The 16875-nt window shown below is 39.8% G+C and overlaps 1 protein-coding gene across 9 annotated transcripts in view; it reads left to right on the plus strand.

Moving 5' to 3' along the window:
• DYNC1I1 (dynein cytoplasmic 1 intermediate chain 1) overlaps positions 1 to 16875 on the plus strand; it is a 316422-nt gene that overhangs the window by 272529 nt on the left and 27018 nt on the right. For 7 of the 9 annotated variants that reach the window (XM_065587000.1, XM_008163430.4, XM_065587003.1 and 4 more), the window contains one exon: positions 12489 to 12629. The exons of the other annotated variants lie outside the window; for them this stretch is intronic. In XM_065587000.1, coding sequence (XP_065443072.1) covers positions 12489 to 12629 — 141 coding nt within the window. The remainder of the gene's footprint in view (positions 1 to 12488; positions 12630 to 16875) is intronic. 9 annotated transcript variants of the gene reach the window in all.

Here is a 16875-nt window from a genome sequence, read left to right on the forward strand (position 1 = left end):
CTACAGAGATCCTGAAGCTCAACTGAAAGCGTGACATCTCTGCGAGGCTGCACTGTGGGGTACCAAATACATGAGAGATGCATGATATCATGTGAGATGCATGATATTTGGCAGCCCGGTGAGTAGGTGTTGAATTTGTCCATAAGGGCCTGATTCATCAGTGGCTTTAATGAAATTATACCAGGGATGAATAGGACGTTTTATCTCAGGTAGCTATCTTATATAACACTTTACAAATAAAACCACAGTATTCTAGAATACTGGTCTAAAACTCCAATAGCACAATTGGAGAGTATTTTGGACACAGAAAATAACAGTACTGATAGTGGTCCACAGTCCAACATCCCCATACAAAAATTCAGTGCCAAAACGTTTGAATCAAATCCTGCTGAATACAATAATTTAACAAAGAATTAAATTCATATCTGTAATAGGTGACTTTTTCACAGTTCAGGAGAGGGCTCCCATGGTAGACAGCTAGCTTTTTTATAGCAGCTACCTTTTAAAACTTTAATCTGCTCGGGAATCCAGCCAGACTGAGACATGAGACCTGTGCAGAAATGCCAATCTATACTTCCTTTTCCTTCTCATTTGACCAGTGCAATATTTTGTTTGCATATCATTTGGTTAATTCTCTTGTTTGTGGTTAGTACAATATTCTTCAGCGAGGGTTTAAGGTTTTTTTAATCACACTGCTCCCATTAAAAGCCTGATCCAAACCCATTGAAAAGTCATTGGAAAAGCATCTATTGACTTCAGTGGCCTTTGATTCATCCCTTCAAATAGTTTGATTGTCTACTAATAAATCAGTGGGTTAATTTTAATTAAGTGCTGATGATGCTTTACGACGGTTTACTCAACGTTGCTTTTGCCCTTTGCTCCTTATTTGTCAGATCACTCTTTTTCAGCATCCAAAGGATTAGAGTTTGTTTGTTCATACAGATGCTGTCTTCTTAATCCCATGCATATTATTCTCCTTGGTCCTGAAATTCAATTCTTTTATTTTTAAAGCTTCAGAGTCACTGTCCACTTGCAAAGCAAAACATGAAACCTATGTGTTTCTATTGTCTATTGACGTTGCGCAGCATCCTGGGGTGCTTATGGGAAAGGCACTTGGGTAGTGCGAGTTTGACTAATAGACTGAAATCACCGACTCCCTTAAAACAATCTGGCGTGACATTTTATAATCTGCTCTAACACACTCTTCTGTCCACTGAAAGGCAGAGTTCAGACAAATAACTGAGAATGACATCCTCAACTGGCTGAGAAATGAGGACTCTGTGGGTATCAGTGATAAAATGTTCAAGTAGTCACACATCAGATTATTCAATAATTATATCACATTTTTAATGCTTCTGTAAGCGCCCAGAGAAATATCGTAGCAGGAATAAATGTCTTTTGTTAAGGTAGTGACAGAACCAGAACAAGGGGGGTGGGGCGATAAAAAATAATGTACACTCCTGGCTCTTTGACATCAGTGGCACCATGAGACTCCCGGTGAAGTGAATGGAAGGTTTGCCATTGACGCATGAGAGCATGCCATGTCCTGTGAGATCCCAGGATCCAGAACAGTCCAAAGGGACGTGCCAGTGAGAAAAGCTCTGCTGAGCCTTGTCCTTAATTAGATATTGTCTGGGAGTGCCTTGAAGATATAAAGTGCTTTGGAAAGGCTAAGCGTAATTGGTTAATTAATTAATTAATTAATGCTCCTGTTGATTAGATAATTAATAAATGCTGTGTTGTTAAATAATGCAATATAAGTATCATTAGTATTCTCACTGTAATTGCTGTGCAGAGTGGGGGTTATGTCATGAGAAGAAAGCAGGACTGGATTTCTTGGGGCTTATCAGTACAGCGCATTATTCTGCCATAAGGAGACTTTAGCTGCAGACTGGAGGAAGTTTTCTGTGCTTGCTGCTGGAGGGAGATTGTATAGGCTGGAAGGAGACCTGGATTTTGACTTCCCTTTCCAGTGTCACCCATCTCTCCCAGTTCTGACCCTTCAACTCTGCTAGAAGCATGGGGAAGCTGCTTATGGTTGGTACACTGTTCTCCACTTGTGTCTTTGTCTAACAGATGACCAGAAGGGGTAGTTGAGTAGAAGAGAGGTTGTATGTGTTAGAGCACTCTCCTAATCCATACTTGTGTCCCCGCCTTTGCCTTATGTTTAATCAGAATGGCAAATGCTGATAGGGGTATGATTCTCGTTTTGTGTGAGAGAGGGCCTGGGTTCATATTCTGAACGAGCCCAGTCATTAGAGTTTGGTTTAGTTGGGGATTGGTCCTGCTTTGATCAGGGGGTTGGACTAGATGACCTCCTGAGGTCCCTTCCAATCCTGACATTCTGTGATTCTATGATAATTAGACTGAGAGAAGATGTGGAGTTGACTGGCCATCAGGATCACTCCCACACTGCTGGCAGGGAATGGTGGAGCTGGCCGGAAGTTGTCCCTCTAGTCATTTACTCCTCCCTTTTGTTTGCCTATTCAGTTTTGTCTTCCTTCTTTTGCACCATTTGCAGCCTCTTCTTTCCAGTCCCCGCTTCATTCCTTGTATTACCTCTTCCTTCCAATTCCCTTTGCTTGCCTGTTATCCCCTTGTTCTCCTGAGCTGCTCCAATCCAGTCTATTGTGCTGGGCTGGTATGCTTAATTTTAAACAGTGGAACAGACTTATACATTTCAGTTTGGGCTCTACATGCAAAAACTGCACAATGGACTGTGGATCAGATGCACAGCAAGGTCTGGGCAGTTATTGGAAGACAGTGGCAGTTGGTGGGAGATTAGGGGAGGCACATGGCAGTTGAGGAGGAAAGCTGCTGAGGTGGGATATTTTTGCTTCAGGCAGGAGTCTTGGTAGCCAGATGTTGGTGCAGTTTACACTTTGTAAGTGGCTATCGGGGGAACAGCAAAGCAACCAACAGGGGATTTACTTTCTTACAACTTCCTACAGCCTCCCTTTGGTTGCTTTTCCCCTCCTTCCACATCTTGGTGCAAATGACACCAACCTGTACTTTCACACCATCTTCCCAGCCTGTAACTTGAATCAACATTTACATCAGTTTTGAATTTGGCCTGGAGACTGAACAGCTGTCTCGTACCAAGAGGCAGTCCTCTCCTGGAAGCACATCAATAGGACAATGTGAAAAAGTTTGCATTGCTGCTGCTGCCTGTGTCCTGCCAAGAATGAATCTGAATAGTAATAATAATAAAAAAAGATGACACTACAACCCGCACAGTAGAGCAAACGTACTCAGATGGAAATTGCTGTAGCAGAATAAATCAGAAAAATTGAATTATTATGTGAGTTAGTCAATAAGAAAACAATTTATTCATAAAATATCCATATTTTTTAAGTTTACTAGTACACCAATTTTTAATAGTTTTAATTTTTCCTTTTCTAAATAATCAAGTGATTATTGGACAAGGATCTAGAAATCTGATTAGCTGACATTGATTTGATCTAGTATAATACCAGTTAAACTAACTGAAGTCAGTGTCAGCTCCTTAGATTTCTTATCGACTAACTCACATTTACTGATACAAGTACAGAAAAAAGTAAATAGCATTTGTGATAAAAGTACAATAAACTTAACAAAACCATTGGCACAACGTATCCTCCATCACTGGGAATTTTAAAATCAAGATTGGATGTTTTTCTAAAAGACACACTCTAGTTCAAACAGGTGTTAATTCAGGAAGTCCTATGGCCTGTGTTCCGCAGGTCAGACTGGATGATCACAATGGTCCTTTCTAGCCATAAATCTATGAATCTATGAAAACAATTGTACTTGACATTCTATTAAGCAAAAAGACTACTTTTGTCAGTCAAACAGAATACCAGGTTGGTACTAATGGTACAGTATGTAGAACTTACTCCACTGCATCAATTTTGTCCTTTTTTATTTTAATTTCTAATAATTTCCTAAACCATAAATTGTCTGGAACTGAATAGTCTGCTTTAATAATTAACATCTCACTGTCCCCGGAATGTGCCTTCCCACCAAAGCTATTGCTTGGAGCTACCGGAACTCACACAGCAGGTAAGCACACCAGCCTTTCAGCTCTGGAAACTCTGGTTCAGGCCTCCATAGCATTAGGTAGGAACATTGAAACTGAGTCCTATCCTTAGAGGACATTTGTCCATATCACAAAACTACAACAGTTTGTAATTTCTGTTCTAGAGGTGCCCTGGACAGATCTTTAATTTAAAACAGGAAAAGCAATTAATTCAGCGGGGGCCCTGGAGGTCCAGACAAAGTTGCATTGGTAGAGCTGTGTGAGAAACCCATCTGATTACTTATGCTATTACTGGCACTAACTCACATCCTTAGGGACTAATCCTGAAATCTTCACTCATGCATTGACCCATTAGGGTCAATAAACGTCATCTTCAGCCCCAATAGATTGCTTTGCAAAGCTCAGGTGTTGCAAAGATTCCTTGAAAATGGCCTAGGTGGCCTGCTGAGGATTCCTCTTTCAAAGGGAAATCCCTGGGATGTGAAAAGATATCATAGTGGGCTCTATACTGCCTCTATTTATTAGTCCTCAGCACAAGGAGTTGTGCTGGGGAAGGAGGTGTGGCTGGAGCACATTGTGTGTCAGCAAGCCATGACTACCAGTATGGCTCTTGAGGGCGATCGAAGGCAGCTGTACGTTATAGCCCAGGGCGTGCTCTAACTTGCGCCTGGAACCATTCATCCCCTGACAGCTCCATGGACTGAGGAAATGCAGAGGTGTTATAAAGACACCTTTGCCCCCCCTCCTTGGGCCTACATTGAGTGCCCCTGGGCCCGACATGAGGATTAGGGCCAGTGGAACTATTTGGGTGAGTGAGGGTTGCATGCTCGGGTCTGTAATCCATAACTTTTACTAATCATAAAAAAAATCTTTATTGTGGAGTATATCTCTCAGCAGAAAGAGGGGTGGGGTGAGACAGGTCTACATTTTAACCTTTTCCCAGTATATAATGTCAGTTAGGAGGGTGACATTTTTTTACATCATTTCTATGCCAGGAAAAGCCTTAGTGTAGACACAAGAACAAAAGCACTCTTGCCAGTATAAACTGTTTCTCCACTAGAAGGTTTTACTGGTATAACTATACTGGTTCAGCTATTCTGTCAACTTTATAGACCAGGCCTAAGTGACCTGAATCCACTGAAACGTTGATGCTCCCCACAAAATGTTGCTTCCTTTTTTCTTGCACATACTCCTTTCAGCCCTCTTGGACTCCGTGAACTTACATACCCCCCAAAAACTTTGTCCCATTCTCTCTCTGAATGGACTCCTTGACTATCCTCCAGTCTCCCACAGATTACAGTGGAGTTGTGTCCACTTAACCCAGTGGCAAATTTTACCTTATTTTTTCATGGATGGACAGCTACATCACATCCCCTAGATTGCCAGCTGAGATCCAGTGGCACTAAGAATCCTTCCTTAATCTGCCCGTAAGAAGTATATTTCTATTTAAGACTTCATCTCTTTAACAGAAGTAATTAAAATTGCTAATCACTGCATATGCTCATTGGATCAGATTATAGATTAAAACAAAGGGTGATAATGTTATCATGCTGGATTTCATGGAAATGTTCTGTTTGCCATGTGAGTTCAGGAATTTGAGTTTTGTCCAAGACCAAAGCAATGAATGATTTTGCTTCAGAGCTCACTTTCTGTCAAAAAGCCAAACTGACTTGGGGAAGTGGGTGGAGCTGCCTGTTCAGACAGGATTTTTAGTTTTTGCCCTTTACCTCTGGAGCCAGAGGTCTGGCTCTCATCCAGCCATACGAAAAGAAGATTATGGTATTTTCTAGGTAATTTTAAGGAGCAAAACCAAAGTGAAGTCAGGTGGTTTCAAGTCAGCCTTGAATTTTTCACATTAAGTGTTTCTCATGATTTTGGTTTTCAGTGTAACTGTATTTTAAATAGCGACAGGAAAATATGCTTAAGCAGGCAGGCACATTCCAAACCCTGTTTCTTCTTGCTTATGAAGCATCTTGTGAACAAATCTCCATGTAAGAAAATAAAATAGAAATTTTCTGAGAGGTGGGGCTGGTTTGACAAAAACTGAAAGAACTAAATTCTGGCTGAGAATGCACTTGTGTAAATTCTGTTGTAATCAGTGGAAGCTTCATGCACATATCGAGAGCAGAAGTTAGCATTAGGGGTTCATCAACCGACACAAAATTAAGTCCCTATCCCATTGAAGTCAACAGCAAAACTCCCATTGACTACAGTGGTGCAGAATCAGGCTGCAACTATGAAGTATTTCAGAATAATTAAGACTATATACAAAAAAATATATAAAAAATTTGTAATGCAGCTAATCAACAAAATTTTCCCTCCATTTACTACAGCAACCCCCGTTGTGCTCTTGAAAATATTTTGTTGTTAGAAGGAAAGGAAATGTGTTCAGAATCCTACAAGATGGGTTCTCTTCAGTAATAATTAAGCTCAGAGTCTGCGGTTGCTGACCCAGGTAAACTCTGCAGATCTCCTGATCCTACCAGCCACAAAGACTAATCTTGATGGCTCAGTGTAAACTGCTGTTTGGCCACATTAGAGATTCATCAATATTCCCCACCCTCCAGAGTGCAGATCCTAGCAAGTGGCATGTTGAGAATGAAACAACAGGGCTGCCGAGAAGGCATAATAATTCCCTGAGCACAAGTGTGATAGCAGACTGGCCACCCTGTGATGAAATTGTATTTTCTATTTTTTAAAAAGAAACAACTGAGCTTTGAGGGGCCTGATCGCGAACGTTCCTTCCTCTTTCCAGTGAGAACCATGGTGTTGTAATAACTGTGGTCATGATCCCTTGTAACTATATCCATACGATCCGGCATCCCTGCCTCTTTTCCCCACTCAATCCCCATTGCCCATCATACACAGCGCAGAGCAGGAAGAGGAGCAAGGTGGTGCTCAGGCAATGCCTCAGGCAATGGTTGCAGCAGTGGAGGAGCATAGCCATAGCGGTCACCATGGAAGGGGAGAGGCTTACCACGAGGCTTAGTAGTTTATTTGTTGGCAAAGGGAGGAGAAGAGGAGGCAGAGAAAAGGGGGACAGAATGGTGGGGGTAGGAAATCCAAGACAATCTGTGTTTCTAAGTAAGATGGGGGAGTGAGTGAGCCACCTAATCAAACAGCAACAGCAACATATTTCACTAAGCAAAATATTCCTCCTCAAGGCTTTATTCTTGGGGTTTGGAGTGCACAGGTTACAGTGATTTATGCAGAGCCAGCCCAGGCTATAGTCTTTCCTTAACAACATGGGGTCTGATCCACTGAAAGATTTCAATGGGCATTGGCTCAAGATCTAATTGAAAAGCTCTGATTCTGCTCCCCTATAGCTGCCAGTGAGGTGTTTTACACAGTCCTCTGGCTTTTCTCTGAGTATTTCACTGGGCCTCAGTCTCCATTCCTGCAACATTACTCCACCCTTTCTACCAGCAGATGATCTAAGGTGGAAGTTACCTCCCTAACTGTTGATATGAGAATAGGATGCCAGGTTAGATGTTCTTAATTGTCCTTCAGATAGTCTGAACAGAATTTGGTGGTTGTTTTGCTGAGGCAGCCAGAGTAATCTTTGGTGCCCCCACATTGGGGGAGTCAGAAGACAAGTTCCTCAGAGTGCTGGGCCCTCTGGCTCCACCCCCGAGCACCCTCCCCCATGTAACAGTATCCAGGAAATGTCCCTCCCTACACCTCCTCAAATCCTGCTCTTCCCCTCCCCCCCCCCCCCCCCCCCTGCAGCGAGCACACTGGTTCCACTGTGAGAGGGTCCTCTGTGGGAGGGAGATGGGGAAGGATTCTCCGCTAAACAAGGAACACACTAAGCCATATTCTTCCTAATGTCAGCCAGATAAAGTCAACTCTGGCCAATAGCTGCCAGTATGTCCCAGGGCCTTTCTCTGAAAAAACAACAATATTTCCGCAGACAGGATTATGAGCTGAGTAAATTGCAAATCAGCCTGCGATGCAGTTAAGGCACAGTCATGGGGCCTTCCGTGGTGCAGAATAAAACAGGTATGATCGGTGGAGCTAAGTGCTGATTTCTGTAGTAACAAGATAAGGATAATACATTTTGAGCTTTTTGAATAACGAGATTCAAATTTATCATTTGATATAATATTGTAATGAGTTATTTACATATAGGTAAGAGCTGCAAGAAAAATTGCTTGAGAAAAACAGCAGTCTTTTAAAAGATATCAGTGGCTAGTGTAGTAGCATATGGAAAGTGCCGACTTAATAAAAGGATGCTTTTAAAAATAAAAGGTTGAACCCCCCTACACTATAGCTTAGCTGATGAATTCAGCAGTTTTGAAGAAACATGGCCCAAGTACAATTGGCCAGCTATATAGCAATATAGCAAAGGTATGCTGAAATCCCGGTCCTCTTGAAATCAATGGCAAAACTCCCATTGACTTCAGCAGAGTCAGAATTTCACCCAAAATTGCCTTTTTCAAAAATACGTGGATTTGGCTCAAGATATTGCTTTCATCTATTTGTTGTGTGTGTAAGAATGATAATAGGGGCTGAAACTTAAGAATGCAAGCTCATCGAGTTTCAGTTCCAGTTGTTTCATAACATTAGCCATATGGTAGATATACAGCTTGTAAGTCAGAAGTTCAAGCAATTTAAAATGGTGTTAAAGTGAACTTTCAATGTACTCACATTTTAATAGTTCCTAGAACTAGTTTGTAGTGATAAATGTGATTTTGAAAATGCTGTTCCTAGAAGTAAGGACTACTCATATGACTAAGAGTTGACAGGCCTGAGCCCTTTGTCAGTGGGTTTACAGTAAAGGCTAAGGCCCCAGTCCTTGTGCACTATGAGTCATCCCATTGAAGTCAATAGAACTACACCTCTACCCCGATATAACGCTGTCCTCGGGAGCCAAAAAATCTTACCGCATTATATCGAACTTGCTTTGATCCGCCGGAGTGCATAGCCCCACCCCCCCGGAGCGCTGCTTTACCACATTATATCCAAATTCATGTTATATCAGGTCGCATTATATTGGGGTAGAGGTGTACTCACAGTGCGTAAAGTTAAGCATGGGCCTTACTGCTGGCTTGTGTAGAAAGGTTGCCCAGTATTTATTTCTTCTCAAACGAAGGGATGCAGTTCACAGACCTACATTCCCATAACATGTTTTCCAATAATAAGCTAGTGATTGGTTAACCAGGACTACCTCGGCTATTTGCGAGTGTGGAATTGCTTATCTCCCTGTCCCATGCAAACCCACAGTGCTTTTCATCCATCAATCTCAAAGCACTATACAAAGGACGGTAGGTATCATTAATCCCACTTTACAGTTGGAAAAATTGAGTCATATAGGGTGAAGTGACTTGCCAACGGTCACCCAGTAGTCAAGAATAGAACCCAGGTCTCCTGACACTCTTTTCAGTACCTTATCCTCTGGATCATGCTGGTCATTATTCGGTAAATATATTGCTGGAGCTAAAAGGCCATAAAAAGTGAATGACAGAATAAAATAAGAATAAATCCAATTTCAGTATTTCTTCAAAATGAAATGTTGATTGCAATCTACTGTGGATAGATTTTGTGCCTCTTAATCACATGGCATTTTGTGACATTTATGGTCTGTAGTACTGTATTTGTAGTGTATTTTCTGTGCATGAGAAAAATATTTTCCTATAAGCAATTGGGTGGACTTTGTTTCCTTTAAACACATTATTTTATACTACTGATAAGTTTTCTCCAGCAAATTTGTATGTCTGAAATCTTTAAAACCAGCACAATTTACAATGAAAATATAAAATACTGCATGCTCTGTGTATGTGTTTTGTACACATTGTGGAGTTGTGTGACCTGCTCTGAATTCTATTTGCAGGCTTTCAGCTGAAGATATTAGCTCCCAAGTATCTTTTATAATACTTCTGTCTCCTCAAAACCCTGATCATCACTCAGCCCCCAATTCTGCAAACACACATGTGATTAATTTTAAGCATGTATGTAGTCCCATTTACACTTCAATGGGATATTCATGTGCTTTTCCTTATTTGGGAAAGAATTTGCTCTTGCTATTTTTGCATGTTTGTTTTGTTTGTTTTTGCAACACTAAGACTCCAGAGGACAATATTTAACCTTTTTAGAAAGAGTGCACATCAAATTGAGCTCATCTTGAGCTCCAACTTAAAAATAAAACAAAATATTTGTTACATTTATGAAATAACAAAAGTATAAGGCCAAATATGAACATTTGATCCTGCTTCCACTGGAAGTCAGTGGCTAAACTTCCATTGACTCAAACAGAATTAAAGGAGGCCTATAAGTACTGCTGAATGCCTTTGTGTTTTAAAAAGACACCGTCATGTAATTAAATCTGCAAATATACTGTTATAAAACCTATGGTGGATAGAAATGTTTTCATTCATTCTTTTTATATTGCAATGAAAACACATACATTCCTTGGCAGCGTGTGTACATGTTTTGTGTGTACACTCACAGACATGGTGGAGGAATAGATACATACACACATACATATATAATATATAAAACCTAAACACGGCAGCAATGTGTAATGCAGGATGATGGAAAATGAAACAAACGAAGTAAACTCTAAGTAGAGTTGAAGCTGACACTCTATTTTTATTGACAAAAATTAATAAAATGCAAAAAGAAACAGCATAAGTAAAAATTTAGTTCCATCACTTTTAGAAATACTGGTGATATCAATAATGCAGGTAAGAAACTGTTCATTAAAAGTATTATTTTTAATTTTAAAGTATTCTTCTAGAACCTGATCCAAAGCCTACTGCAGTCACTGGGAGTCCTTCTATGGGCTTTGGATCAGGCCCTTAAATTGCACCATTTTTATATGCAAATTGGTTGGTGTTATCAGTAGCTTATTAGCAAATAATTACAATCGCGTGAGCTATTTCATGGGTTCCCAGCATTAATTTATGTTTTCTTTCCCTTGTTTTATTATCAGGACAGGGTGTATTCTGCAATGACCTTCTTCAGAAACCCCAAATATTTAAAACCAGTATAAAAATAGGCTAACAAAGGTCTTCTGTATGTAGTGTTGTTGTAGACCAATGGGTCCCAGGATATTGGAGAGACAAGGCGGGTGAGGTAATATATTTTATTAGACCAACTTCTGTTGGTGAGAGAGACAAGCTTTCAAGCCTGAAGAAGAGCTCTGTGTAAGGTTCAACGCTTGTCTTTCTCACCAACAGAGAAGTTGGTGAAATAAAAGATACTACCTCACCCACCCTGTCTCTCGGAGGGTCTTCTGTGTAATACTTTACCTCTTACTAAAGTCCCTTTACAAGTGTAGGGTAGAATCAAAACTTCGAATTCTTATATTCTCTTTCTTCAGATCTCTATCATACCTTGCTTATAAAGGCATTAAACGAAATACGAAGAGCTGTTACAGACAGCTGAGTGGATGAGGAAGACGTTTTTTAAAAAATCCCATTGTTTAGATTTCTGTCACAGGCTATGAGAATATTTAATTTCTCTTATCTCTGGAGTTTTCATTATCATTTAAATTTCATTTTACATTAATTGATCAGGGATTAGTGAAGGCATTATGCAAAAATTAGAATAAGAGAAGCCAGATGCGATGAATAATTCATTATGTCCAATTACATTTTATTTCTGGTGTACTTGCAAACTTGCCTCTGACTTCTAAGGTGTTTTGAAATGACAATGTTCGCTTAAAATAAGATCTGCACCACTTGATTTATGTAGCAACTATAGTCTCCCTGCTTTCCCCTGCCCCCATTTTAAAATTGAATTCTAACCAGTTTTGGAATATCCAGCTACTATCGCTGGAATAATCTGAATCACCTGGGAAAGAAGAGGAGGCACTGTCAGAGTGAGAGCAATCTAAGCAGTCGAAATGACCCCGTGAAGCAGCAGACAAAGAATTCAGTGAGGCAACCCTTTGATATCGCATCATCCGGCAGTCGGTCTCTCCCCAATACCTCTTGTCTGTCTTCCGCCACTGGGAAACAGCAAAGGCTGCTAATTGGCCGCTGCAACAGTGCAAGCGCCGCTAGGTGGCAGTCGCTGCCTTCCATGCAAGGAGCCCCCATGGGCGGCTGCACCCTGGGAATCTCGTGATCCTTATCAGGTCAGCCCACAAAGCTGATTTATTTGTGTGAGCAACATGCAAAGCGCTCCCTCGCCCAGAAACACCCCCCCCCCCCTTCCCAAAATAGGCCCGGGAGCTAAGGGGCAGCAGCGCTGTGTACCTGTGTGGAATGTCTCGAGCTAGATCTGAGGCTGCTCAACAGCTCCCCACCCAATCACCCCATCCCCCCCCGCCCCACTGTATTTTATTTATGCCACTGGACCGTTGTTGCCCCATTAAAGCTCCAGTCCCACCTTCTGCAAGGACCTTTCATCTGGGGAAGTTTTATGACACTTGGTAAATGTGCAAAGTTTTTAATTAGACTCGCCAGACAGCCCGAGGCAGCACTAGCGCCACGAAGTCTTCATGCTTCTCTCTGCTTTACAGCACAACAAGCCGCTCTACTCCTTTGAAGACAATGCAGACTATGTCTACGATGTCATGTGGTCACCAGTGCATCCCGCGCTCTTTGCCTGTGTGGACGGGATGGGGCGCTTGGATCTGTGGAACCTGAATAATGACACCGAGGTGAGGCGGGGTGGCGGGGGGAGCCCTTAACCCTGCGCGGGCCGGAGCGGGGGAGAGGAGGAGAGAAATCCCTGCCTCTCTGCCTGCTGCTACCAACCACTCTCCTCCTTGTGCCCGCCAAGGGACCCTGAACTCCCCCATTCCCTGTACGTTTCAACGATCATTGGCCTGCCCGCCTTGTATGTTTCAGGAGACGTGGCTCCAGCCGCCTTATGTACGTTTCAGGGGACACTGATCTCCCCCTTCCTGTACGTTTAAGAAACATTGAATCTCCCTCCGCCCCCAGTATGGTTCAAGGCTCCTTGTATGTTTCATGCAAGTTAAATTTACGGGGGAAGGGAGGGAAGGGAAATAATGCAATCCCCATTCAAAAAATCAAGCACAGAGCAGCAAATAGATAATGTTTCGCCGATTTGGGAAGAATACTCCCTGTCTTTGGATTTATTTCAAGGCAGATTTTAAAAATCTCTCCCATTTTGTGATTTTTTTTTCTTTTGGTGCACGGTTTCAGTGAGACATTTAAAATCCCACTGTCTCCCCTCGTTCAGATTGTCACAGCTTGACAGCCCTGTACTAACACCACCGATCTGCCAAGTCACACTCCGGTGGAGTGGAGTGTGAGACTTCCTGGTTTGGGATCGATTTTGAGGAAGCTTTATAAGTCGCTCACTCTTACGATGAAGGATTGTTTTTATTTCATTATTATTTATTTATTATTAATGATTATTATATTTGGTTTCTGTTATGTCTTCAGTCTACTTCAATGGAACATTAACTCTCCTTCATAATTGTTTTCCCCCCAACATCTCCGGCAAATTGTCACAGCTTGACAGCCCCGCAACAGTATCTCCAACCTGCTAGGAACTTAATGATGCCCATGTGTTTCCCACCACCTCTTACATTTCTTTCAACCCCATTGAAATAGAAAGGGCTAATAGAACTCTTTGCAAAGATGAAGTAGCAAATACTGTACTTAAAAATCAAGCGGCCTCCTTCGTAAATATAGATAGGGATTTTATGTTCCTCTTTATTTTTGTGTCTGGTATAATTTCAATCTGAAACTATGACTCCAGATGTTTAAAAATATGTCTAGGTATTGAATGAATGAGTACAATCTTGATTTGAATTTTCCTTTGATGAATCTTTGCTATAAGAACCATCCCTGTTCTAAATGACCAGTATGTTTTGATTATACCAGCAAGATTCATATTCTTCCATCACCTAAGCACTAACTTTATTTTCAATGGCATAGTACAAAAGTAGAAAACAAAACAAAAAAATCAGCCTAAAAATAAGGTCACATTTTAACGGACAAGTTATTTTCATTTTCTAAAACAAACGATGAGAACAAATGCCAATATTTTCCCCATTTCCTACAATATTTCTTTAAAGTTAGCTCATTTATTACTATGTCTTTCATGTAACCATGATAGATATACATTTCAGCCAAAGTAAAATACAAGTGCAGTTTATGGTCTCCAAATCAGTGCTGCTTGCCATAAATAAGTGTGGACAGGTAAGAGGAACAAATGCTGAAAACTGTATTGTCACGTGGAGCAGCCATGCCTTTTGAAGTGTTCTGAGCAGGAAATACTGCAGCCTTTTTAATTAGAAAGCATACAGCTGGAGGATATCCAGGAGGACTCTCCTCAGAATTTCTTTTGGGGAGGGGGAGGAACATATCCTTCAGGTGTTCTCATTAATGCCACTTTAACAACATAAAAACCTGTTAACATTTCAAAAAGAAAAAAATAACCCTTTCTGGTAAAATCCCGACCCCTCTGAAATCAATGGGGACTTTGCTGTTGCCTTCAGTGGCACCAAGATTTCACCGCAAGTAATTACCATGAGCCGCCTGGTTCTGCTCCCATTGAAGTCAGTGAGCTGGATCATGCCCTATATGACCAGGCTTACAGATACATTTTGAGTAAGAAAAGGCGAATGAGCATCCACAGAAATGAATTCAGAGTTTGTTCCTGCATTCTGTATACCCCCTCAGCCGCCAGCAATTTCACAAAGAATATTCATTCGTAAGGGTCAAAATCAGCTCTCACATAAGTGTAAATCTCTATTGAAGTCAATGGTATTATTACAGATTTACAGCAGCGTGAGAGTTGAATTTGGATCTATGAAGGAAAAATTACTATTCCAGTTCTTTAGTAAGCAGTGATGGAATAACTTGAAAATGTCAAGAAATCATAAACTAGCAGAAACTAAATCAGTGGGAGTTTTGGATTGGCAAGGAAAGCAGATCAGATATATAATCAGTGAAAGAAAACCATACACAATTTTTTAAAAAATTACAACTGAAGGTGATTGATGTTTTCTTTGACCCTTTGCCTGGTAGCTTAAAATTAGGTTATAATGATTATCTATAGTTGATTATTAAAGGATCTGAACGAATTATTCTGTTTACTAATGAAAAATCTTTTCAGAGTTTTATTCATTAGTCATTGTAATAAAAATGAGATGACTAACCTGGGAAATTCTTGGGACTCCTTAGCTGTGTTTAAACATACAAAACTTTCTAGTAATAGATGTCAAATACAGATGGAGGAAAATAACAAATATATTAATGGATTTTAATGAGATCTACTGATGAAAAGTGCTATATAAAAGATTGGTAATTATTATTAATAATAAAGTTTTTTGTTTATTTGATTTTAGGAAATCAGCTGCATTAATGTTTAGTTATTATTTTAAAAAATGATGGAGAAAATATCGGTTTTTAAATAACTTACAAAAAGCCTTCCAATTTCTTGAAATATAATACAATTTCTACTAGTCCTCTTCTCTGTATTTATTTAATTCATTTTGATTTATTAAAAGTGCCTAACCCAGACTCTAGATGCTTTTTGATCCAAATGACCATAATCTTTTGACTATTCTCACAATCAAACTTTAAAAGGGGCTGAACTAATCACATGTAGCATTCTGGTTTGTGGGTAACATGTTTGGTTTTAATAATAACAATGAAAGTTATCATTTTTAATTTATTTAACATTAACTCCCCCCCCCCAACACTTCTTTACTCTCCTGCAAGTTGTATAATAGTTTTAGAGGTATCAGTATGTCAGATTTTCAGTTAAATTTAGGATGGAAGATCCTGATTTCCCAGTAGTGTGTCCACAACATTTTTTCTAGCTTGGCTTAAAGGTAGAATCAGCATCTAGGTTATTGCTCAGTCATCTCTATCGATTACTGTTCAAGAATTATTGATATTTTTCCACTTTGCTGCTCTGTTATGCTGCTTTCAACAGTATTTTCTTTTGCATGGCTTGTGTATTTTGGCTCTGAAACTATGTAGATGGCATTTATTTTGTGAAGTAGATATGAAAGATATCTCTAAACAGTTATTTTTAACACCACATAAGCAACAAAAATTAAAAGCTGAATTATTAGTTGTTTTTTTGGTGAGTGATCTCTCAGTCTATTATCTGCTAAATTCATATGCCAAAATGGTTATAATCTGACAAGTGTCAGTTTATAACTTTAGATAATTTATAAAGTATTTTAAAATATAACTTTAAAAACATAACTAATGGTGTCATATAACCATTATAAGGTAAATTCAGATCTTTGAAATGTTAAATAGGTGTGTGTAATTTAAACTATCATTATTCAAAGCAGTCAAATCTATTTTAAGATAATGTAGAATGACTATATATCTCTTTATACAAAAGGAAAAAGGAGGGGTATTCAAATGTTTTAGAACAATTTCATGATTGCTTTGATGCTGTTAGATAAATTTGTTGAGTGGGAATGATTTTTACTAAACCATTAGAAGATTTTAATTTATAGGACCCTGAATTGGTCAGCATTCCCATTGTTTATTTTTCTGTGCAACACAGGAATAATGCTATATTAACCCAAAGCAGAGGTAGAGTACCTGTATATATTTCAGCATTTTGAAAGGTATAGCTAAAATTCCATGTCTGAAACATACTCCTTTGAAAGAACTTGTATATCTTTGATCTACTAATTTTCTGAGAAACAAAACTAACTGGTGAAATGGATTAAGTAACTGCTCTAGTGTTCAGTTTCGTCTGTTTGAGGATTTTTTCTATAAATTATATAAAATTAACATAGCCTTAAGAGTGAAAAGAATTGCAGAGACTTCAATGATGAGGAGGGTGAAGCATACAGTATTATCACATGATAGTTTTTATTGCTACTTTATGCCAGGTAATTGGCCTAATAACTCATACATGAGATGAGGAGTTACAGGAGATGCCATCTTTCATTG

The sequence above is a fragment of the Chrysemys picta genome, chromosome 2, assembly GCF_011386835.1.
Source record: "Chrysemys picta bellii isolate R12L10 chromosome 2, ASM1138683v2, whole genome shotgun sequence".
Taxonomy (NCBI): Eukaryota; Metazoa; Chordata; order Testudines; family Emydidae; genus Chrysemys; species Chrysemys picta.